This window comes from Galeopterus variegatus, unplaced genomic scaffold, assembly GCF_000696425.1.
Source record: "Galeopterus variegatus unplaced genomic scaffold, G_variegatus-3.0.2 Scaffold1455, whole genome shotgun sequence".
Classification (NCBI taxonomy): Eukaryota; Metazoa; Chordata; class Mammalia; order Dermoptera; family Cynocephalidae; genus Galeopterus; species Galeopterus variegatus.
In genome coordinates this window covers 249,965-276,393 of record NW_007727566.1, presented here as the reverse complement: position 1 = coordinate 276,393, position 26,429 = coordinate 249,965, and the positions used below count along the sequence as shown (strand labels likewise).

The following is a 26,429-nucleotide window of genomic DNA, read 5'->3' as shown; positions in this document are numbered from 1 at the left end:
AATTTGTAATAAGTAAAATAAGTACACTTTTGTATCATTTCCTCCCACCTTCCCTTTCTTGTTTTTGGGAAGGGGAGTGGTGGAATCAGAATAGAAATGGAAAGAGGAGAGCTGAATTCTCTATATGTACCTACAGAAACAGCTTGAGATTTTTCTTTGCTCTAACTTCTTTTCAAAAAGGAAAGATGATATCGTATAATTAATGACTAGTTAATTGACCTCTCTGGGCAATAGAAATTGAAAGACAGGAAGTTCTTCTATAAAAACAGAGCTAGGATATCCAAAAATATCCGTTTAATGTGCCATAAAGTAAACTTAAAATGTACAGAGAATATTTTAAAAGACTTACTACTACTTCGAAAAACTTCATACTGTGACTTTATATTTCTCAAACAGGATTCAAAGTCGTCTTCTGGTCCTGAACTGTAATAAAAGTGAAGTAACTTTTTCATATACTCATGCAGATACATAGTAGATGCAACATAACAAATATTTAAGTTAATGACAGCATTTTGGTTTGAATACTTATCTTGCACAAATTCATAATTGCTCTACAATTAGAATAACCTAATGAAAATAGGTCTTAATTTTCATAACGCTAGCACAAAACTGAAAATAATAAGATTCTGGTTAATCCTGAGGTCAAACCTCTAAAGCTTAGCTATGAGTCCAACTTTACAATTTGTAATAATGAAGCATGAATGAGTAGGGATACTTGTGGAAATGTGACATTAAAATGTCTCTTCCAAAAAATGATCACACATAAACTTTATTACAAAAAAAAAACAGAGTATCTAAGAAAAAACACAAACAACTAAAGTATAAGCAACTTACCCAAAAGCATTCAGCTATTGAATCTCTTTCTATATGGAAAATGTGACCACTCTCAAAAATGCAATAAAATCAATTTAAACAAATGATGATCACATTCCAACTTAAAGAAAACAAATGTTCTCAGTATTCTTCCAAGACAGTGTCTTTGAGAAGCAATAATTTTTAGGGAATACGTAAACATGAATAAGTATACAAACATCCTGAGGTAAAGTGTTCTCTACTTGGAAATAAAATTTTCTACTACAAAGGGAGGAAGAAATTGTCTCACTATTTACCTTTGATATTCTCCATGGTTGGAAGGACGATATCGCTGCACAACTCTCTGCCCTTCTTGCTTTGGAAACATAACGTAATACAAAATCAAAATCACTCTTGTAAAAGTATGTTTTTTAAAACTACTCATGCAACACCAAAAAAGCTTCTTCTAGCTCTAAAAAAACACAACAAAGTTATTCTGTTGAAGTCTTTTTCCTTAAAGTCATCATTACTCACTTCTATATCCTCTTAATTACGGGTAGAATTTTTCTCAATTTATCAGCATATAGTCCATAAGTGGCCAGAACATTCATAGTATCATAAAAATAACACAAACTTGTAAAACAGATATATATTGGTATTCTCAACATTTTTAGTACACTTAAGGAATTCCTAATAACTGAAAGGATAAGGGGCAGGAAAGAAATAATTAAAACAGTATATGAAGTTCTATTTTGGGTGAAATACATAATAATAAAACAATTTATAAGACCTGGCTGAATTGACTCAGAAAAAATAAAAGCAACTGACTGATAGAATTTAGAAGACAGTTATTAGCTGTATATCCCCACATGGCCTTTATCTTTTGTTTCTTCACCTCTAAATTATAGATGGCTGTATTACTGACCCAGCAAACTCAGAGTTATTATAAAAATTAAATGAATTGGTAGGTGTCTGTGTATGTCTGTGTGTCAGTGTATGCTGTATAAACTTTAATGTGTTCCTATATCAAATATTTAGCCGGGGAAGGAAAAATTCAGTGAACCCTAGAAATCATCCAGATAGAGCTGCATATGAATGCATTTAGTCTTTAAAAGGAGACAGTAGAGAATTTTATAAGTAAAAAGAGTGCCTATACTATAACCAGAAAAATACTTTTATTTCTTAGAAGATGAAAGTTAATTTTTAAACTTTTCCACTATTTAGAACTTACTAAAAAAAAAGAGAGAGAAAGAGAAAGGACACAGTTCAGGTAGAAATCACATTGCAATATAATAGACATGATTTTTCAGTTTCTCTAAGTTTTATTATGTAACGTGATCTACTACTCCAATTAACACTACAGTAGTGAATCCACATAGGCAAAATATCAAGGCAGATACTAAGCAGGACACTGTCTTAGCACTGCTGTGCTTGAACTCTGGCTCTGCCATTTTATTAGCTGTAGGATCTCAAGCAAGTTATAAAACATAACGGGGATTAAAAACACTACATTATCTCCTAAAATTGTCGTGAGGATTAAACTTGGTAAAACACGTAAACTACTTAGAATAGTTTCTGAAGCTTAGAAAGGATTCCAAAAATATCAGTTATTTATAGCTGTTAAATATTATGGTAATACCATATTACTATCTGACATGGTTAAGATATGGTAAACCTGCTGCCTTCCCTGCCAACATACTAAAGATTTCTCAAGACCCAAACTCCTAATCTTCTAAGTACACAAGAATAAAGAAGAGAAATAAACAATATCCCTATGGGGCAAAATTGCATAGCTTATCTGATACTCGGAAGTACAAGAAATTCCAGCAGTTTCAGAAATTATTTAAAAAAAACCAAAAACACAACTCACAAAACACTACAAGATACTTTGGAAATTATATTTCAGAGCTAGTTTTGGAATGTTTTCTCTCAAAGAGTATATTTATTTTTCCAAAAGAATACTAAATTTTGGACCACTAAAATTCATCTTTAGGATAAACAGGAATTACCTTCTGCTAGTCTAAAGCTAAACAGCATTCAGTATCAAGCATATAATTTGATGTTATTTCTAGCTGTTAAATTGACTAATTAACTAATTTGCCCTTAAAATTCCCAAGAACATATGCATAAATACATTCATTGTTAAACAAGAAGCCCTTGATTCTAGGGGGAAAAAAAAGTCCCAACTAAGATTTGTCAGAGAAAATAAGGAGAAAAGCAACCCTAATATATGTCGGGGTCTTTTCCCCTCACCTCCAAGAGCTTTCGCTGCTTTGCTGCCCTGGCTGCTTCACGCTGTGCAGCGTATAAAGCTTCTTCTTCTAGTCTTAACTTCTCTTCTTGTAAGGCTAACTGTACATGAACAAAACGATAAGGATTAACAAAAATCAGAACCTGTCTAACTGCCCTAAAAATAAAATGCTTCTATTTATAAAATAAAAAATAAATTATTAAAAAAATAATTGATCTCTACAATGCATAACAGAATTGAAATTTTTGTGATTGCTCGTTTCAATTTCTCCTTTTACAAAATAACCCAAATGATATAAAAAACATTACAGAATTATTTAGAAATTGAGTTCTGAAGCAATAGCATCTAATTTGTATAAATACAGAACTGTTAATTTCTTTAGACTATTTAATGATCTTCATTCTCAGCAATCATTCCAACACCTATCATTCTGACTAGCTGAATGGTTTTGACCCTCCTAAGTCTAAGATTGTTAAAACTATACCAATCATACCAATATAGTTCACTTACTACCAAAGTGAACTTACTTTGCACAAAATTCATGTCTCTCCATCTAATTAACAAAGATGCAACATGTCTCCTTAATTTTATTACTATCCAGTTATTTAAAAATTACTTTAAAATTTATGTTCTTGAGAGTCATAATAGCATACAAACTGCTTTAGTGATATCTACTGCACGTCGAAGCTAACTTACAAATTAAATTTCAACACAATTTTGTTCTTTAGACTAATATCAGCATCTATTATGTCACTTATATTGATGCTTTTTGAAATAACTAATTCGTACTAAACAGACTATTTTTAAATGTATAATGGAATATGACTAATTCCATTTAGTTTAGTGATAGCAAAACTATAACTACAGGCCTCTTCTATAAGTACATTAAATAAACAAAACATTTATGATTGTTAGAAGTACTTAGTTCACTGTAAACAAATCCAAGACAAACAAAAACAGTTAAAAAAGCCACTTATTGTGAAACAGAGTAATTTTTTTTTTAAAAGTTGGTTTTAAACACAAAGGTGCATATTCTTGCCAGAGTTCCTAACTTTGTGAATTAAGAAATTATTTTTTAAAAAACGTACTATCTTCATTTTTTGGCAGCATATGATTTCTGATAAATTAAACCAAGCTAAAAAAAATTATAATAGGCTGGAATAATTTTTTTACTTGTAAATCATTTTCATCTGTATATATTTAAATATAGGTCCAATGACTATATGCAATATATTTATTATTTAATGACAACTCTCCCTATAAATGAGGCTTTATGATAACATATATTTAAGCAACCTAAAAGACTACTTACCTCTTTTTGAATTTTCTTATCAAGATCTTTCTGTTTTTCAGCAATAGAATCATAATGCCTTTCTCTTAGGTCAACAATTTCTTCCTCAGTAAGAGGCCTAGAGAAAAAAAAAAGGAGGGGGAAAAGAAAGAAAAGGAAAAAACAAAAACAAAAAAATTCCTAATGAGTCTTAGTCCAAATAAAATACTCATAAAGCCAGTGAAAGTCTGGAACTCTGCTGTTAAAACTGTATTAAAGCAATTTGATACTACAACTTCAATTGTTAAGGGTAAAAAGTACACATTCTAACACTTGCTGTATTCTCATATACCAGGGTATTTCAAAAAGTTCATGGAAAGATTCATATTATCTTTCGGTTCTATGAGAGTACTTCAAACAGTTCATGGAAAGATTCGTATTAACTTTAATTCCACTTTTCTACAAACATTTTCAAGTACCTTCATCTAAGTGAATAAGATGATATATTATCAGAGTATTTTTTAGCATTATAACCATCTTTTAAGAAATATGAACTTTATTTACCCTCACTCTGGCTCTGCTTCAGCCATCTAACCTACGGGAATAAACCCCAGACCATATCCTAAAATGTTCATCACAGAATGTAACCTTCAGTATACTACAGCCTGATCTTATCCCTATACCATTCTGGAACTCTTAATCCTCCTATTTATCCTGCTCAATCACTCTAGCCTCCCCAGACACCAGGATCCTTCTCTTTTCTCCCCGTCTTTGTATCCCAATCATCTCCTGGCCTCACTTCAGCAGATGTGAATTACTTCCTTACCAACATTCTCACCTTCTTGCACTCCTACTACTATGCCATATTCATTCAGTTTACTTGCTCACATTCTAAATGTGGGTCATTTTCATGATTAGCCCTTTTTGCTGTGGGCTGCTAGAGAAAATCCACTATCAATTTGGCCCTCAGCCCCCAGCAATAGTCCTTTTACCTACCCATGGTCAATTCCACCTCACATCCTACACTAACTACTTCAACATACTCCTTAAGTTTCTTACTCAAACTTTTTTTCTCTTAAAAGACAATTTTACTCCACTTTGAGAAATGCAGAGTATCAATATGAATTTCCTCAACTTCTTGCCACTCTCCCACTTAAGTATATCCCCCAACTCTTCCCTGCATCCTCTGAAAAGGCAGTGTTCCTCAACTTGTTCAAGGTCATCTACTACACTCACACTCTGGATTCATTCACCAGTGATACTCCTGCTCCTCCCCCACTCCAGAGAATTCTCTGGGACCTTGCTCCAGCTATTAGCCCCTCCTTTTTATCTTTAACCTATTCCTTTTGTCTGTTTTCACCTATCTTCCATAAGGAAGATGACAGGAAGGAGGAAAAACCTTCATTTGACCTGAATCTACCTCTAGCTACTCCTCCCTTTCTCCTTCCCCTTTTCAGTCAAAATTCCTGAAATTAAATGTACTGAATATCAACAGTTATTAGCACATCTAGCACTTATTATGTGCCAGTCTCTTTTCTAAGTACTTTACATACATTAACTAATTTTAATCCTCCCAACAACCCTACAAGGCAGATAGAGATTATACATATGAGGAAAATGAGACAAAGAGACTAGGAGCATATCCAGATAAGTCACACAGCATGTGGAAAAGCTAGAATTTGAACTTAGGTAGTCTAGCTCCTTGCTCTTAACTACTGTGCAGCTCTTCCCATGCACTCATAAACTCACTACAGTCCACCTCTTCTTCCGTCACTCTGATAACTCTAGCAAAGCTTATCAAAAGGTTAGCAAAGTGGCTTCTTCACTGTCAAATACAGTAGTCAATTTAAGTCCTATCTTATTACTACAGTTTCATGTGACAGTATTGACCACTCCTTCCAGCCCATCTATCTGTCTCTACCTCCTCCCTTGGTTTCCCATGTTCTCCTGCTTCTTTTTGCTGACTACTCCTTGTCATCTTCAGACTACTCTTTGAGTGTCTGCCTGTTCAATCCTCAGACCACTGCTCTCTCACCATGCTCCAACCACCCCCTCTTCTCCTCCAAACCCCCCTCAGGTAGGTGGTCTTGCTAACTATCATGATTAACTAGCCATGTATAAGGTAATGTCTTCTGTTTTTCTAGCTCTAACTTCTGCCTAGGGATATATATATATATTTTTTTGAGGTATAAATTAAATAAAATAAAATACAGATTTTTAAATGTTCAGTCCGTACAGTTTTGACATTGTATATACTCATGTAGTCTCCACCCAAGGCTGATACAGAACATTTTCATCACCCATCCCCAGTTTCCTTGTGCCCCTTTCCAAACAATTCTCTCACTGTGCTCATGCAATTTCTTCTCTCTGGAATGTTCTCCTCTTCTGCCTGGAGAGTTACCACTAACCATCCCTTCAGGGATCAACCCAGGTGTGAATCCCTTACAGAAGTCTTCTTAGACACACCTTCCCATACACATTTTGGGCAAAGGGCCTGTTCTCCAGGGTTTCCAAACATGTTCTATAACTGCTATTAAATTGCTTTTTCTCACCTCAAATGGAAATCAGTCAACTTTGAGATTTATCTCCCAGACCAGATGTTCTTTCTTCTAATGCAGAGAACATGTCTTTTTTTTTTTTTTAATCCTAGTGTCTAGCACAGTGCCTGGTACATGATAGTTGCCTAATAAAAATGTTTACTAAACATTTTTAAAGTAAGGAACATACATTCAAAATATGAAACATATGTATTAAAAATACTTTCTTAATATTAAGAACTATCTTTTGAGTTAAAAGCCACACTTTTTAAAAAATAGTCCATGTAATTTTAATAAAATACAAAAAGGCTGCTTAAATAAATAATAATATCAAGATTCTAGTTACTACCAAACATGTAAAAAAACTTTTGAGTAGTAGAACAAGTTTAGGAATGTCATTAGGAAAGAAAAGGGAAATAAAGTTTAAAAACTTAAAAGAAATGTATTTATCAATATTATATGGTTTTAAGAAAACTGAAAAACACATAACAACTTATGTTCAATAGGAAAGCACCCAGGCACTTATATACATTATATTCTTTAATGTTCAAAGCCATCTTTTGAGATGTATGTCATTTGCCTCAATCTCATAGAAAGAGAAAACTAAGGTTCTGAAACATAAATTGCTTAATGTCTCAAAGCAAGCAAATGACAGAGCCTGAATTCTTAGCTGCTGTAGTACAGTTCACATAGAAATTTTTGACTTTTTGTAAAAAAAAAAGCCTTACCTATGATTGCTTCCTGGGCTCTCCCCCTGTACAAAAATTAAACAAAGAAATTTCACTAGCTGAATTCTATTTAAGGCATGCCAATACAATTTTCACTTAAAAATATTTTCTACTTTATTTTTACCATAAAAAATAAATTTCATTTTAAAAGTGTTTGAAATAAAAAGCTTTAAAATTTTACTATTTCTCAAAGGCCAAATTTAGTTTACTATCTAGCTTAATAATATAACATACTTTTGCTGGACATTTCTTAATCTTTTCTAACAAATATTTTTTATATATTAAATCAACTTTTGGGGTCAGAATGATATTCTCCAGGTCCTCACCATTGATAGTTGATTCTTATTATTCACAGATTCCATTATTTGCAAATTTGCCTAATCACTAAAATGTATTGGTAACCCCCCAATCAATATTCCCTACCCTTTCTCAGTCATTCTTGATATGAACATAGCATCCAAAAATTTGAGTTGACCAACACCACACATTCCCAGCTGAGGTTGAACAAGTGACACTCAGAATTCTTATTTCAGTTCTCTTATTATAAAACAGTGCCCTTTTTATAGTCTATTTAGTGCCATGTTGTTTGCATTTTTGTGCCTTTGTTGGTGATTTTCTGTTTAAAATGACTCCCAAGGGTAGTATTGAAGTGCTACCTAGTGCTGTTAAGCACAAAAAGGGCACAATGTGCCTTATGGAGAAAATATGTATGTTAGATAAGCTTCATTCAGGCATTGGTTAATGCTGTTGGCCATGAGTTAAATGAAAATAAATCAACAATATATGTTAAAGTGTCTTTAAAAAAAAGCATACAGTGGGGCTGGCCCGGTGGCGCACTGGATAAGTGCGCCGCTTGGGAAGCGCGGCGGCGCTCCCGCCCGAGGGTTCGGATCCCACATACTGACCGGTTCCCGCTCACTGGCTGAGCGAGGCGCAGGAGCAACACCGAGGGTTGCAATCCCGTTGCCGGTCCCCGGTCCGGTACGGGGGCAACACTGAGGGTTGCGATCCGTTGCTGGACACGGAAAAAGACAAAAAAAAAAAAAAAAAAGCATACAGAAAACAAGGTTATATACTGATTGGGTGATGAAAATGTTGTAACTAGAGGCTTGCAGGAACCTAACCCCTTTATGTCCCCTGGGAATAATGTTTGTGTATTCACAAATTCAGCATTCACAGCAACTTTATAGAACATAGTTATTACAACAGATTATGAGAACTGACTGTCTCTGTTTTCTTTTACAGGGCAATGAAATTACCTATAATTTTTTCCTCTACGGTAAACCATAAATATTTTCAAGACAGGTTTATGCATGTTTCTTACACATTTAAACTACTCACATCTGACAGTTAAAATATATGACTAAGTTAAAAGCAGGAATAAAATTCCAAATTGTCCAAATTAATTTAGAAAATAGCATCACAAAATGAGATGATATTCAACTAAACCAAACACAAAATGTGACTTGAGAGAGAAGATTAGTTAGCAAAAACAAAAACAAACAAAAAAACCCTCAAACCAACCAACCAAACAAAAAGCACCTTAGGAAAACACATGAAACCACAACTTCTTCTGAAAAGCAGTGTGATGCTGGGATAAACCCTCAGAAATCCATGAAAAAACTATGGTTAAAGAATAAGTGTACTCTACAGTTGATGTATTTTACCTACCTAATGGCAAGAGGTTAGAAATATCCCTTCTTTGAGGTTCTTTGAGTTCTACAGAATGATTAAAAACCTGTATATGTGTGCACGCGTGTGTGTGTATATATAGTACTTTAAATATTATACAGTAGAAAATTCTGAATTTTTTGCTAAAATTAGTAAAAATAGGAAATGACACAGAAAAGACTAAAAAGTAAAAATGAAAACCAGAGTAAAAATTCTAAAACCAAAAATAAAATAAAATTAAAAAAATAATTAATTATTAGAACTAATGAGATGATTAATGAGGATAACAAATATGGGTTTTGCACTACTACAATACTTACCTCATCACTGTCTACTAGATTCTCAAACTGAAGAACAAGAAAATAATTGTTAGGATATTTGTCTAAGATACATATCTAAAAAGAAAGTATGTTACTTTTTTCAATTTAAAAATAATATACCTTAAAATTGAAATAATCTTTTTGTTATTATTTTCTAACATAATTACAATGTGGTGAGATAACATCCTCTTTATGAACCAAACACTTTAAAATTTGTCAAGGCTTTTGTATGGTCAGATGTTCCATTCCCTATGTGCAATCTGTTGTTTTTCTCTGGATCCTTTAAACATTTGTTCTTTGTCTTTGACTCTTGGGAATTTGATTATGCTGTGTGTGTGGTTTTATTTGTATTTATCTTTCTTTGGTTCATTTAGTCTCTTGAAACTGTGAAATTGTTTTTCACCAAATTAGGAAAAATGTCATTATTTCTTAAATGTTTTTCTCCTTGTTTCTATCTCCCCTTCTAAGTCTCTTATTGATATGATTGATCACTATATATTGTTCCACGGTTTACTGATATTCTGTTCATTTTTCCTTAATTTTTATCTCTGTTCTGATGATTAGATATTTCTATTGATTTATTACCAAACTAATTGAGACTTTTTTTTTTAAACTCTCAAATATGCTGTTAAACCCATCCGGTTATTTTTAAATGTTTTATAAATACTTTCTGGACAAAGAATTTCCACATGGTTCTTTTTTTATAGTCTTAATTTCTCCACTGAATTTCTCTCTTTTCATTTCTATGCCTTATTTTTCTTTAAGTCTTAACATATTTACAATAGTTGCTTTAAAGTCTAATTCCAACATCTGTGTCATGTCAGAATCAGTTTCCCTTTTCCGTTTTACCCTTATCTATGAGTCACATTTTTCTGTTTTCCTGTTTCTTCTCCATTGTGTTATATTTTTTTATTTTGTACTGGACATTGTGATTGATTATTCCAATACTCCATGCAATTAAAATTTTAGAAAACTTCAATAATATACATATCTTTATATTTCTAAGATACTTAAGTCAAGTGACTTTTATACATGATATCATTTGATATATTCAACAGTTCTACAAAATGGCCAAGGTAAGATTACATTATTTTTATTTATGACTTTATATGAAAATCAAAAAGGAGAATTACGACAATTTTCTACATAAATCAGAACTAAAACTGTCACCTGAATTAAATATTTCATATGGGTATTTTAAATCCACTACCAGAATTTTCCACTTCATTTGAGTTCAGAACAGATTATCTAATGTCATGAAAGGAAAATTACTAAAGAAACCGGGACTAAAAAGACATCCCAATAAGAATTTCTTTAAGTGTTTATTTTTAGTCATCTACTTATTCATAAAATTATTTACTGAAAATCTATTAAATGGTAGTCACCATCCCCAAATACAATGTCTTTCTAGAGAGAGTAATGTAAATAATTTGATAATAATGTAATGAATTCTAGTAGGTCAAATAACCTAATGAAAGTCATTACTATTAAATTTTATTATTAAAATATTTGTATTTTAAGTATAAATAATTTGATAAATAACCAATTGAAAGAAAGAAAAAAGTATTTTATTGTTAATATTGTTCTGTTTAAAGATCGAGGAAACAATGAAATCAAAAGGTTCAGAAAATAAAAGAATCTCTCTAAGGAGATGACATAACTATTCAAAATTATTATCTTTAAATTATTTTTTATAATAGTTTGTGATTTTTTAAAAAACTAATTCTTGCTTTACGTGCTGTCTTATCTAATATAGAAGGCAGTGAAGTGTAGTGTTCAAGCTTTGGAGCCAGCAGTTTTGGACTGGAATTTAGGTTCTGTCACTTGTATGTTGTGTAATATAGCCAAATTTCTCCACTTGTCTAAGCCTCTGATTTCTCATCCATAAAATAGGGTACCTATTGCTTGTTTACAATAGTATTATAGTAAAAATTATGTGCAATAACATTCCTAAACTGTATGGTAGAGTGGCTGCTTCACAGCAGAGACTGAATAATAGATTCTACTATGTTTTACATACAAAGAAAAAGTGACTCAGTAATTCTGTTGTGGAGGGCCTTAACATCAACTTGCTGCTTTGATTCTGCTACACCTCCCTGCTGGGGCAGGCCAACCTTCTGCTGCTATAACCACTGCATTAGTGAGCCACTACTACTGATAGAAAAGCATTCTCACCTTGAATTGTGTAGGGTGAAAACAAACAAACAAAAAACAAAAACAAACTTGGAAGATTAGGAGCTTAACCTTACACAAACTAATTACTCGCCTCTGCCCCACCGCAATTCTTTCCTTCTTCACTAGCATCAACAATATTGACACTTAAGGAGTCCATACTAAATTTGGGTCTAGATCCTTCCCCCTTAATTAAAAACAAAAACAAAAACAAAAACAAAAAACTCCTTTCTGTTCTTCTGAAGGTACTTTTAATCCAGTCAAATTCATGACTCTACTTACCTCTATAGTTAAGTGCTCACCTCTTGAGCATGTTCTAAAATACTTAGATCTGGAAAGAAAAACAAAATCACAATAAAAAATCACAATTCAAACATTTATGCAAGAGCAACTTTAAATTCTCTAACATATAGTACCTTATACAGTTGTCCCTCGGTATCCTTGGGGGATTGTTCAGATATGAACAATCTGCAGATGCTCAAGTCCCTTATATAAAATGGTGTAGTGCTTGCACGTAACCTACACACATCTTCCCATATATTTTAAATCACCTCTGGATTACTTATAATACCTAACACAATGTAAGTGCTATATAAATGGTTGTTATACCGTTTTTCTTAATTTATAATTTATTATTACTTTTTTCCCCCCAAATATTTTCAATTCATGTTGGTTGAAGCCATGGATGTGGAATCCACAGATATGGAGGGCTGACAGAATTTATAAAAACATCCAAATTTACCTAAGAATATAAATATTCCAGATTTTCAAACTGTTATAAGTTTGTGTTTAGTCAACCAATATTTCTTTTTACTGGTACTCATCTTTACAAAATATGTAATAATAAATTAATTTACTATCTTTACTGCATAGAACAATTCAATACAATTACATTTTGAAACTTGTTACATGTTTACTGTACCAAGAAAAATACCTTGCTAAAAGTACTTACGTTAAATAATATATAAAAAGAATATGTTCCCAATTCTGTTAAACATACAAACTATCAAAAATCTAAAAGAATATATGTCAATATGCTAAGAGTAGTTATTTCTGGATGGTGGGATCATATATTTTTTATACAAGCCTTTTTATTCTCTTCCTACACCCTCACAAATAAAAGAGGAAAAGCAATGCATATACATGTCAACCAAACAATCCATTACATTAATTTTTCCAGCAAGGGCCAAATAATGACTTTTATTTTAATCATTCTCCTCTGCTCCTACTAGACAAAATTACATGTAGTCGAATAAGTGTCTTCTCTATTATATCTGCTCCAAAGATATGTCTGCAGTCTACTACAGTATCAAAGTTGGTATAGGACAGAGCAACACAAATTCCTTTACTTCTGGAAGTGCTAGATTACAAGACTTTTACCCATAATATGGTTCCTGTTATAACTTCCAAAACAGAGGGAGGAGAGGACTCCCTACCCCACCCCACCCCCTATGCAATGGGAATCCAAATTCATATTTACGCTTCCTAATATGTCAGTATTCTTAGACAGAAAACATCCCTTTAAGAAAATGGGGAAAATCTGAGGGTTAGGACAAGTCAGAATGCTTTGTATTATGTGTATATATGTGTGTATGGAAGGGGCTGACAGGTTTAGTGAAAAAGAATGCCATATTATCAAGACTGAAGAATAAAGATAGCAATGAAATCATAGGTGCTACTTTTCCTGCCACAATCAGATAAAGACTATATCTTCTGATAGATGCAAAGCAGTTTTACTGCCCATTAAGATATCATTGGTTAAAGGATTTGGTATTGCCATGCCATAGATCTCATGAAACACGTCCAATATAAACACAGTATCCTTAATCCTCTAGCCATCTAGTACCTCCACTCTCTTCCCTTCCTCATTTTTCAAACAAGAAGAGAAATGATTCCAACCTTCCAGGAGCTCTGTGTTCTGTCATTAGGATTCCTGCTTACAGTACTATATGTTTCTCTCCTTGCAACCATCACTCTTTTCCCTGAATGAAGAATCTGTCTCTGATTTCCTCTTCCAGGCTTACTGAGTGGTAATAATTGAATAATGAAATAAAGTTCAGTAATCCTAAGTATCTCAATATAAGCCATAAGTATGACTTCACTGCTGAAGCAAAGCCTAAAGCTAAGTAGAAGACTGTCCAAAGCAAGGGAAGTAATTATTGCACTATTCTTCTTCTATCAGACGACAGAATACAGTGTTCTGTTTCAATTATACATAGATATTATGAGCTAACTTTAGTAGAAGCTAAATGTGTTGTCTGTTGTAAATGTCTCCCTTTTCTGTCTCCTCTATCCATATCCAGCTAGTGAGGACAATCATGTTCTTGTGTAACTCTGATTTCCTGATTATCTGACCAAGCTAGACCACAGTCATCCCCCAGACCTCACTTAATTGGTTCAGGGTTATACAGAAACTGAGCAGACAACATCCTCCTGAGAGCTATAAGGAGCTGCTGGGGATTATGCTTCCTGACAATCTGCAAAGAGGGGAATGAAGCCCACTGTAAGAGTAAGCTGACAGCATTGACGTTATCTATAAAGACCAGTTGCATCCCTGCTGCTCATGGTTTGGTTATTACTTTATAAACCTAATACCTCTATAATAAATTCTATCTTTCATCTAAGATAGTCTAATGTGTCCCCACAAAGCCCTGACTAATAAGTGATGTGTCTAAGTGATATAATGACAAATAAGCAAATAATTTGTCTAAGTGATATGACAAATAAGCAAATTAAGTAATAGCAATAAACAAAGTGGAAGGTAAACAAAAAAGCAAAATTTGGAGGGGAAAAAATCAAACTCCTTTTAAAATGAATTAGATTGAGACTTTAATCACAAAGGGCATATATTGATTCCTATCATAAATACTGAGATTACATTGATAGATTAAATACTCAATTTGGCAAATTCAAGGGCAACATTTTTATCAGAGGAGCTTTATCCTGGGATTTATCTGAAAATAAGAAATATTGTGATACATATGAATTTTTTAATGAATTATGGATGTCTTTATTTTTTTACTTAGTCAAACATTGCTGCTGCCTAATTAGAACCCCCAGACATGTGCAATAAGCATTAAATTCAATCACTGATATTTTGCCAACTTTCGGCAATATAAAAACTGTAACTTTTTCATGATATCTTTCTATATTTTCTATGATACATATTTTAAAATAATCAGAATGCCAACTGTTTAAAAGTACTATTTCAGAGAGCTCTCTATTACTTGTCAACAAAATAAATTAAAACTAAAATCTTTCCAAATTATTGGATGCATATAAGCCTAACAAATTTGAAATGTAAGTTTTTCAGTATTTCCTGTAATAAGCTACCCTGCTATTTTATATTTTCTACCTTGCAGTTTTGTTTTAGAATGAGGAGTGAGGCTCTTGACAATCCTTCACTACTTACTCCTAGGTCAAGATGAGAATATAAGTGAAGGGTAAGCAGAACAACTGGGGAGAGGTAAGGAGACACTTAACTATTAAACACAGCTTCAGGTTTTTTTACATTTATTTCACAAATATTTACTGAGTACCTACAAATTTCCTGGCACTGTTATAGGTGCTGGCAATACAACTGTCAAAGAATAAACAGACAACAGCCTTGCCACCTTGGAGCTAACACTCTTGGGAATGAATGACAATAAACACACAGATAAATGCAGCAGGTGGTATGAACTGCCATGAAAGAAAAAAACTTCAGAGTAAGCAAGGACAGTGACTGGAGGAGGGAGGTTATTTTATGTATGGTGGTCAGGGCAGACCTTTCTGTTAAAGCAAAATCAGAACAAAGACCTCAAGGAAATGAGGAAGCCAGCCAGACAGAATCTATTTAGAAAGAATTCTAAACAGAGGAAAAGCAAACACAAGGGCTGAGGTAAAACTGTACTTGGCACATTCTAAGAAAGTGAGGGTGCCAGGATGGCTGGAATAGAGAAGAAAGGAAGATGAGGCCTGAGAGATGGCCAGGGTCAGATCACAGGCCTTTGTGGGCCATGGGAAGGGTTTTTACTTTCAGATCATTTGTTTAATGCGAGAGGGCAATTAGATAAGAATTCACACAAGCAATTTTTGTCTTTGGCATTCACTTTTATTTTTTTACTTTTATCACAAAATTTTTCAAATGTGCACAAAAGTAGAAAGGAGTATTATAAACCTCCTTGTACCCATCACCCAGCTTAAAAAGTTACCAATTTTCAGATCTTGCTTCACTTATACTACATACCCCTTTGGTTTATTTTATTTTGGTAAAGTATCTTACAGCAAATCCCAGACATGTTGAGATAATTTGCCCTTACATCAAATTACATCTCTAATTATTAAGAACATTAAAAAAACCCTTAAATCCATATTATCACACCTAAAAAATTGGAAATAATTCCTTAATATCATCTAATATCCAGTCCAGTACATATTCCAACTTCCCAAATTATCTTTTTACACGATTTCTTCAAATCAGTTAAACATTTGCTTGTTAGGCCTCTTAAGCCTCTTTTAGTCTATAACAGCCCTCTTCCCTGCACCATTGCCTTTTTTTATGCTGTTGATTTGTTGGCGAAATTGTCATTTGCCCTGTAGAATTTCTCACTTTCTGGATTTGGCTGATTTTTTCCTCTTGGTGCTGTTTAACTTTTTCCTCTGTCCTCTGTATTTCCTGTAAACTGGTAATTTGATTGAAAAGCTTGATAATATCAAGTTCAAGTTTTATAGGCGAGAATCATTCATATATGTGGTATTTGTGAAATAGTAAGGCTAGGCCTGTGAACCAAACTGACTCCATTTTCCCTGCAGAGGACACTGTTATTTTTCCATTCCTCAGTCATGAGACCCCCAGGGCAAATGATTACCCCATGGGCTACCCTAACAAAATAGACTGAGATAAGAGAGGAAACAGATATTTACTGAGTGCAAAACCCCTCCCCAAGGCTTGTTTACTATAATTGTAAAAGTTACATATTAACCTTAAGACCCCTTTAGGAATTCCCACCTGTGCACAAAGCATCACAGTGACTCCTACAATGACCCTCCTGGGGTGACAATGATGAACACCACTGCCATTTTGGACCCACTGAGCATGCGCCCATGACGCAACCAGGAACAACAGAATGGACCACCTCCAGTGACGCTGGCCTATACCCCTTAACTCCTTTCCCTATAAGACTCTGAACAGCTCCCCTCGGGCGGCTAGCTTTACTGTTGCTACCCTCCTTATGCATAAGTCTTATCTCCTCTTTTAATAAAGCGTTGCTTGCTTTACTGTTGGGTATACTGTTCATTTCTGACCTTGGAATCCGAGAGGCTAATTTAATCACTGGCAAAAATTGGAAAGCTTTGGGCACCAGAGAAGACTCTAGCTGCAAGAGGCAAGCGGCCACTGGGACTATTTTGCTCCCATGTCTCTGCTGCTCCCATGTTTTTCCTGGAATCCCTGGCCTAAATTCTGACAAGGCAATGCTTTATTCTCTTTACCTTTCTCTGATTTTCTGAGTCCTCTTCTGCTGTTTGGTTGGATTATATCCACTACTACGTAGGTGCACCCTGGAGGGCTCCTGGCTATCCTTTGTTTCTGATTTTCTGAGCCTTTTTCTGTTCTGTATAGGTGCACCCTGGAGGGCTCCTGGCTATGCTTTGTTTCTCTGATTTTAATCTAGTCGATACTTTTCTTCTTTATGCTGAAAACAGTGGGGAGAACTGCTTTTATCAATTACTGTTAATGGAATAAGTAGGCCCTGCCGATTGGGACTAGGATAAACTGGACCCCACTGCTCCTCTTTTCTCTTTGTTTGCTTGGTTAGACATTTAGTTGAGTACCGGTAATCTGAATAAACCTTCCAATCCTTGCAACAACTTTTGGGCTTTCAGATCATTTGTTTAATGAGAGAGGGCAAGCCGAGCCTGGCCTGTCGGTAACACTTGCTATTGAATCAAATCATGAGAAACTTTATTTTTATCTTCCCCAGTCATACTGTTGCTAAGATTGATCTGTAGGTTCAGGTATTGGCGGTCTAATCCATCCATCATAAAGTTTCACATCAATCTTTTAGCAAATGATTTTAGCACCCATTGATAATCATTCTCGACTCCATTATTTCATTTGAGGGTACAAAAATCACGATTTTCTAATTCTATCATTCCTTAAGAACTTATTAGCTCTATAAGAACTGCATTGGAGGATCCTGCACAGACGATCTGACATATGTTTTAAGAGTTCAATTGGAAATCTATTGTTAAGAGAAAGGACGGTGGCTTAGATCACAGTGAAAACAGTGGAAATAATGAGTAGTTCTGAAGGCAGGGCTGACAATTTGCTAATATATTAGATGAAGAGGTGTGTAAAAAGGAAGAACCAAGGATGTCTCCTAAATTTTTGGCCCAAACAAGTAGAAGAATCAGTTTGCTATTTACAGAGAAGAGGAAGGCTGGGAAAGGAACAGGTTTGTGTTTTTAAATGCTTTGAGTTTAACATTCATAAAGTCAGAGTCTGGATGACAGTCCTCTATTCAAATTCCAAATCTACAACATTAACATTAGGATCAGTCCAAAACCCTCCTAAGAGTACTTTCTATAATAAACCCTGGGGCTACTTCTCAATCCCAGATCAGTAAAAGCACTTTTCTTCCTTGCTTCAAACCCAGGACATATATCTTGCTTTCTTTTCTTATCCCCAGGAACTTTGGCTGTAGACAAAAAAGCAGTGTCAGCAATTTCTCCCCTCCCGTACATATGCTTCATGTTACTACCAATACATACATATGCCTATTGTTTTTAAGGATTTTACTTCTAATCACTATGGAGAAATGGAAATACAGCCTATTCCTGGGAGACAGAGGGAGAGTGAGTTATCTCTCAGTAAGTTGGAAATATAGAAAACAAAACACAATGGATCAGTCACCTCAACATGCTAAGACATCTTACAGAAACAGAATGCCTCCTAGATTTTAAGACTAAAAGAAATAGAAGGAAGTCAATATCTTTAAAAAAAGATTGTGTTAGGTAGAAGAAACAGAAGAACAGAAAACAGAAGCAAATGTTGGTAGGATACATCCAAACTGTCTGTAGAAGAGCCCCCTGGTTCCAGCACCTGAGCTGTCTGGTCCCAGTGGCAGATAGTGCTCCAGGCGATGGGTTATTTAAATTGCATAATCAACTTTTTTTGTTCTGAATCTGTACTCCCCAAGCATCTCCCACCCCATTATTCTTTACTCACAGTAAAAGAATGTCCTTACCTAAAGATACAAGTACTATGCTATAAGGTTCCTTGACAGTTCTTATTTTATTTTATTTTTTATTTATTTTCCTTTTTGTCTTTTTTACTGACCAGTAACGGGATCGCAACCCTCGGTGTCGCGCCTGTACCGGGGACCAGCAACGGGATCGCAACCCTCGGTGTTGTGCCCGCACCGCGCTCAGCCAGTGAGCGGGAACCAGTCTCCACATGGGATCCGAACCCTCAGCGGGAGCGCTGCCGTGCTCCCAAGCGGCGCACTCTCCAGTGCGCCACCAGGCCGGCCCGACAGTTCTTATTTTAAATTACTAAATTTACCTTTTGGTTTTCTATATCTGACACAATAAGGCTGAAGGCAAGAGCCTGGGACATGGTGAGTTTATCAATGAGGTTGCCCAAAAAAACATTATTATGTATTAATGGGGCAGCAAAACTAGCCACAGGAAAAAAAATCACAGGACTCATTCTGGTCTCCCAAGTCCTGTGTACTAATATTTCATTATAGTATATACATGCTGGTTGAGAATATTTTCTTCAAGAATAAAGTGTTAGTTGTGTATAAGGCTGCATCATTGAAAAAGAGCAAAGAAAAAAGAAAAGTAAGTTGAATCTTAGAAGACAGAAAACAAAATGACAGAAAAACAAAAGAAAATATGTATTGCAAAAGCCTGACTCTTGATTACTGTTAGAGAAATATTTTGCTTTTTTCAATTTCAAATATAAATATATATATATGTGTATATATATGTGAGTGTGTATATATATATATATGTGTGTATATATATATATATATAATTTACTTGAAGTTTCCAAATACATATGCTATAAATGCCAAAACATAACAAGCTATTAATATAATGGAGAGCAAAAAAAGACTTACGCTTACTGAGCACCTACAATGGGCCATGAACTGAGCTTAGTTTTTATGTATTTTATATACATTTCCTTTCCATAATAATCCTATGAAGTACTATTATCCCATTGGATAGATCTGCACTGTTTGATATGATAGCCACTAGCCACATGTGGCTATGAAGCACTTGAAATGTGGCTAGGCTGAATTTTAAAGGCTATTAAGTGTCAAAAACATAGATTTTGAAGACTTAGTATTAAAAAAAAATTAAATATCTAGCTCTAATAATTAAGTTACTTTCAACATATATCCACGGTCAAACATAGATAAATATCTTTTAGATCTTCCTCTATTCCTTCTCCATGTTCAATCAATCACAGTTCTATAGCTAAAAAAACTACTGTGCATGTTACAATACCATGTGTGCAGCCTGGAATCTAAAAGTGTGCTAATTTTATTTGTAACACTGTTTACAGTATATGCTTTTAGTACACTAGTAAGGAAAAATAAGTTTGTATTATAAAACATTTACTATTTTATTATTCATAAAATGGCTATTATTCATAAAAAGTTTTTCACTAAATACTAGGGGTAAATAAAAGCTCTTGTAATACTTTCCATCATAACTGCTTAATCTAAAAATATAAGAGAATAGGAATCCTACTTTTTTAGACCTACTGTTAGAATATAAGTCAACAAAGTATATATTGTACAAAGCTCCATAAATTTACTAAAAAAAATACAGAGTAAATCGGTACAGAACAATTTAAGATTTTTCTATTATGCAAACATAATTGCTTAAAAATAAAAATAGGAAGCTAAAAACCAGTATTCTCTGCTTTCATATTTGTAACTTTGACTAAGGCTATTGAATCACAAATTAATTTCATTTATAGTGGAACAAAACTACTCATGAGAGAACTCCCAAGTTCATACAGACGAGAGATTCTTGGAGGTGTGAATGTTAGAGTGATCATAGAAAATAACATGAGAAAATGGCAACAGTAAACCTAGGGAGAATTCAACCTCCACCATGGGCAAAAATCAATTTAACAGTGAGTTATTATTACTGACAGGAGACTGATATACACCTTTGGTAGTTGAGGTAGGGAAAGGAAAAAAAAAAAAGGTTATGAGTCCCTGAACAAGACACAATACATAAAAATACCTCCAATAATAGATACTTAGTCCTAACAACTCTGTTTTAGTAAAGCAGTTATTCTCCTACTTAGGCATGAAATAATCACCTTGTTAAAAGTGAAGACTACTGAGCTTCGCCCTCAGGTTGACTCACAGAACCTGGGTATTATAATCTATTTTGCTCACCAATTATTTTCTATCCTTGTGCCAATACAACAGGGTTTTAATTATTAGAGCTTGTTATCTGACAGGACAAGTTACACTTTCCAAAAGTGTGGGCCACTGCTGGTCCTTTGTTCTTCATAAAATTTGTTGGAATCCTTGTCAAGTTCCAGAAAAATCCTGTGTATTAGTCCATTTTGTGTTGCTTATAACAAAACACTTGAAACTGGGTGATTTATAAAGAAAATGAAATTTATTGCTTACAGTTTCTGAGGCTGAGAAGTCCAAAGTCCATCTGGTGGTGGCAACAGGGATCTCACATTGCACGATGGTGGGAGCAGAGAGAGGAGAAGGACAGACTCTCCCCTTCTTTTAAAGCCCTCAGGACCATGCCCCTGAACACCACTTTTAATCCATTCACTACTGCATGGTCCTACAATCCAATCACCTCTTTAAGGCTCCACCTTTCAATTATCATAATAGAATTTCCCACTCTCTTAACAGTCACAGTGGGGGTTAAGTGTCTAATACATAAAACTTGGGAGACAATTCAAGCTTCAATCATTTTGAGGGGACATAATTCAATCCAATACATCCTATTAGGATTTTAATTGGAATTGCACTGAATTTCTAGTTAATAAGTAAATCTTAAGCACAGCGACTCTTTTTATCCACAGATGTGGTATTGCCCTCTATTTTTTAAATTTAAACATAGCTGATTATATATATTTATGGGGTACAGAGTTGAATATCAATATCTGTGTACAATGTGTGATCAAATCAGGATAATTAGCTTGTTCATCACTACAAAACATAATTTAGTTTTTTTAAAAAAAGCATTCTAGTCTTATGCATCTATTATTGATTTATTTCTATTTTCTTTTATTTTTCATTGCTATCATAGAAGGTAATTTTAAAATATTCACTATTTTTCATTGCTGGTTTGTAGGAATACAATAAAGCTTTAATACAAATATTAGAAAACATTTCATATTAACAGGTTAAAAAAAAATCTGACAATACCAAGTGTTAGAAACTGGAACAATAAAAACCCAATGTTGGTAAACATATAAACTGTTATAATTACTTTGGAAAAGGGTGACATTTTCAAGTAAACCTGAGGATGTGCATAAACTATGACCCTGCAATTCCACTTGTAGGTATACATACCTAAGGAATCTACTGCATGTGTGTACAAAGAGACATTTATCAGAATACTAACTAATCTGTAACAGCAAAAAAACCTGGAAATAATCTAAATGTCCAACAATAGGAGAATGAATAAATAATTTATGACCTATTCATATACTGAAATACTACACCTGAATAGAAATGAATGAATGAACTAGAGCTACATGAATGAAAATGAAAATTTTGGATGAACATCCCAGTTAAGAATCACTACCCTAGATCAAAGACAAACCTATAGAGCAAATATAATCAATGTTTAAATGTATTTAAAGTGACTATAGTGACTAAAGAATGAGAATATCATTCTTTTTTTTTTTTCCTTTTTGTCTTTTTTCGTGACCGGCAACGGATTGCAACCCTCAGTGTCACGACCGTACCGGACCGGGACCGGCAACGGGATCGCAACCCTTGGTGTTGCGCCCGCACCTCACTCAGCCAGTGAGCGGCCAGTCTGTATGTGGGATCCGAACCCTCGGCGGGAGCGCCACCACGCTCCCAAGTGGCGCACTGTAGCAGTACGCCACCGGGCCGGCCCGAGAGAGAGAATATCATTCTTTCCTTCATCTTAGAGGAGTAAACCTGGGTCCATGTAAGGAGATGTCCACATAAAGTCCTCCAAGTGTGAATAACCATGTGAGTCCTAGAGAGCTGAGTGAAGATAAATACAGAGTGAGTGAATGCATGATTAATGTATGCAATCAAATTTGAGGCTAAGCAAGAAATGACGATAGCATGAACTAGGGTGGAGTCAGTGAGAGAAGTGGATGGATTAAAGAAACATTTAGAAGGTAAAAATCATCCGGTTTGGGGGATACAATGTAAAATAATAATTGATGGGGAGAAGCGTCAGAATTCCAATAGGGACATGATAAGAAAGAAATAGGAGTCAAAAGTGGAAATACAAGAGAAAAATAAATGTGGCAAATCCAGACATAAGACAAATGCTAGGGGCGAAAGGATAAGGGACAAAGTGATGTGATAAACTGGAAGAATCCTCTAGTCATACAGGAGTACCACATAAAGCTGAGTTGCGAAGAAAAGATTAAGGTCATAACATATGTGCATTTAACTTTCATGAATTTAGTCATATTCCCTGGAGGGAATGGGAAGGTGAGAAATAATGTGGGCAACAGTGCACCATTCTATGGTGTATTAATTAGGGTGAAAGCTGAGCAGCTGAAGCTCCAAAAACAATGATTTAAAGAAAACAGAATTGATTTTTCCCTCTTTCTTCATAGTCTAAATCTCCCCCAAATCATTCATGGACATTCATTTCTATATAATCCTTATGTCCCTGAGAGTTGACTCTAAATGAAGATAAAGTAGGTTTCTGTATATCAATCCATTCTACTACTACTGAAGATGTGAAAGTGGACTCAAACATATAAAGGATATGAGAGGGGTAGACAGGGTACGGTTGTTTCCTGGAGCATTAATACTCTCAGTGATGGTGGCATATAAAGGAATTTGGAAGTTTGAAAGTAGTATGGTGCAAAAGTTGAGATTCTTGCATACATGTTTATTTATCAGTGTTATCAAGGTAGATATCAAGACAATCTTTTATTAAGGATAAAATCGGTCTTGTTAAGAATAGACTGAAAATGAAATTTTTCATGCTTCTTGTGTTTGCATGGCAGATAAATACTTTTATAACAAAGTGACTTATGTAAAAGGTGACTAAAAAATTCTCACAAACTCTATACTGGTATTGTTCCTTTTCTTCATATTCCTCTGTATAATATGTTAAAATAAGAAAGTCTTTCCTTATATCTCCTGTTTGACAGTATAAGTAAATGATGAACAACCATGGTAAATTGTTCCAAAGTCTATTAAAAATTAAAAGCTTCCCAAGACTGTTTTTTCTGAACAAAGACTGGAAAGGTTACCAATCAGATGTCTGACAAAAACTATTACAAAGATGTTTTTCAATTAATATTAGATATTTCAATGGAGGTCTAACCATTCAAATCTCAAGGGATAAAAATTAATATATTTCCCAGGTAGGGATAGCACCAACATAGGTGGTGCAATGATTATGTGTCAGCTTGACTGTGTTACCAGATGCCCCAATATCTGGCTAAACATTATTTCTGGGTGCATCTGTAAGAGTGTTCTGGAATAGATTAGCATTTGAATGAGAGTAAATAAAGCAGATTGCCCTCTCCATTGTAGGTGGACATTGTCCAACTCATTAAGAGCCTGAATAGCAAACAAAAAAAGGCAGAGGAATGTTGAAATCTTTTTGCCTGAGTGCTTGAGCTGAGACAATGGCCTTCTCCCACTCATGGACTGAGATTTACACAACCAGATTTCCTGGGTCTCCAGCTTGCAGACAGTAGACTGTGGGACTTCTCAGCCTTTATAATCATGTGAGCCAATTTCTTACAATAAATCTCATTTTATATCTATATATAGGTATATCTATAGGTAGACACAGAGATAGGTACTTGTATATAGATATCTCCTATTCATTCTGTTTCTCTGGAGAACCCTGACTAATACAGGTGGTAACAGTAAAGTAATATTTACTGTTCAATAAGCCTCTTTCTAATGAAGACAAATTTAGAAAGAATGGATGTTCAGAAAATTAGATTTTATCTAGATTATACCTTCTGAATGGCCCCTACATCTTTCCAACCTCTACATCCTGAATGAGAACAAAGAGTGAGATTATAGATATCCATATGCAGAACTGCTATAATCCTGAGTACATAAATGGACATATGTTGCACATTTGAATGCCATGCAATTCATTATGCTGCCATAAAAGAAAAAAAGACAGAAATTTAGCTGTAGGAAATAGGAAACAGATGGAAGTCATTAAGCAAGAGAATAGCATGATCCAGTATGAGTTTTAGAAAGCATAACTCCAGTGCTGTGAACTGAATATTCCCCCAAAACTCACTGAAGCCTGATCCCTATTGTAACAGTGTCAAGCAGGTAAGAAATCTGATTATAGTATCTGAAGCAATTTTTTTTTTTTTTTTTTTGGTCTTTTGCGTGACCGGTAAGGGGATCGCAACCCTTGGTGTGGCGTCGCCTGCACCATGCTCAGCCAGTGAGCGCACCCGGCCATTCCCATATAGGATCCGAACCCGCGGCGGGAGATCACTGCGCTCCCAGCGCCGCACTCTCCCGAGTGCGCCACGGGGTCAGCCCTGATTATAGTATCTGAAAGGTAGGGCCTTTAAGAGGTGCTTGGATCATGAGGACTGCTCCCTTGTGAATGAATTAATCCACTCATGGAGGAATGGGTTAACGGTTTAATGGGTTATCAGGGAGAGGCTATGGTGACTTTATAAGCAGAGCAAATGAGCATGTGAACTCTTGCTCATGCATGCTCACCATGTGATATGCCGTGTTGCCACAGGGCTCTGCACAGAATCACTGCCAAGAAGGCCCTAACTGGATGTGTTCCCTGGATGTTGGACTTCCCCAGCCTGCAAAACTGTAAGAAATAAATTTCTTTTCTTTATAAATTACCCGGTCTCAGGAATTCTGTTAAAAGCAACAGAAAATGAACTAATACATCCAGTGACAAGAATTGAGGATGGGGTGAAGTGTGAGAGAGGGAACAGGGAGAACAGTCTGGAAGCCGCTAACTAGGCAATTTGAAAGGCAATGTTTAGAGCAGAAGTCACATAGGAAGGAAAAGGTTCAGTATGTATAAGGAGACTGAATAAAATACATATACATCCAACTGAATCTCTTCAATCAGGCAACTGAAAAGAGGTGCCTGCAGATGAAATTTGGAAGTGGTGTGGTTGAAATTACAGAAAAGGATAAAATTTCTTCAGAGGTAGGTAGTATATGTGTGAAGGGAATTAAATAGAGTAAGAATAGCCAGGAGAGGAACAGGAAAATAAGAATGTAAAATTGGTGTTGCAGAGGTGAAGTGAATACTTGTTAAAAAAAAAAAAAAAAGAATAGCTTACAACACAGAATAAAGAGTCAAGCTGTTGAGATATATTCATAAGATATTCTGGTGACAAAGTACAAGATAATGCACTGAGAGATAACAACCAATTGTTTATCCAGATTAAGAACCATGAGCTATTAGTAGTTAAGGGTAAGGGCTCTGAATTCAGAGGGACCTAAGCTGCCATCCCAGCTC

The 26,429-nt window shown here is 34.8% G+C and overlaps 1 protein-coding gene across 2 annotated transcripts in view; it reads right to left on the bottom strand.

The window, feature by feature from the left end:
• The window catches only part of AP1AR (adaptor-related protein complex 1 associated regulatory protein), a 34,938-nt gene that overhangs the window by 4,718 nt on the left and 3,791 nt on the right, over positions 1 to 26,429 (bottom strand). Inside the window, exons 2-8 of one of the 2 annotated variants that reach the window (XM_008577141.1) lie at positions 12,024 to 12,072; positions 9,570 to 9,596; positions 7,579 to 7,604; positions 4,356 to 4,452; positions 3,046 to 3,144; positions 1,110 to 1,168; positions 350 to 423 (exon numbers count right to left, since the gene is read on the bottom strand). In XM_008577141.1, coding sequence (XP_008575363.1) covers positions 350 to 423; positions 1,110 to 1,168; positions 3,046 to 3,144; positions 4,356 to 4,452; positions 7,579 to 7,604; positions 9,570 to 9,596; positions 12,024 to 12,072 — 431 coding nt within the window. The remainder of the gene's footprint in view (positions 1 to 349; positions 424 to 1,109; positions 1,169 to 3,045; positions 3,145 to 4,355; positions 4,453 to 7,578; positions 7,605 to 9,569; positions 9,597 to 12,023; positions 12,073 to 26,429) is intronic. The other variant, XM_008577142.1, reaches the window with a different exon arrangement.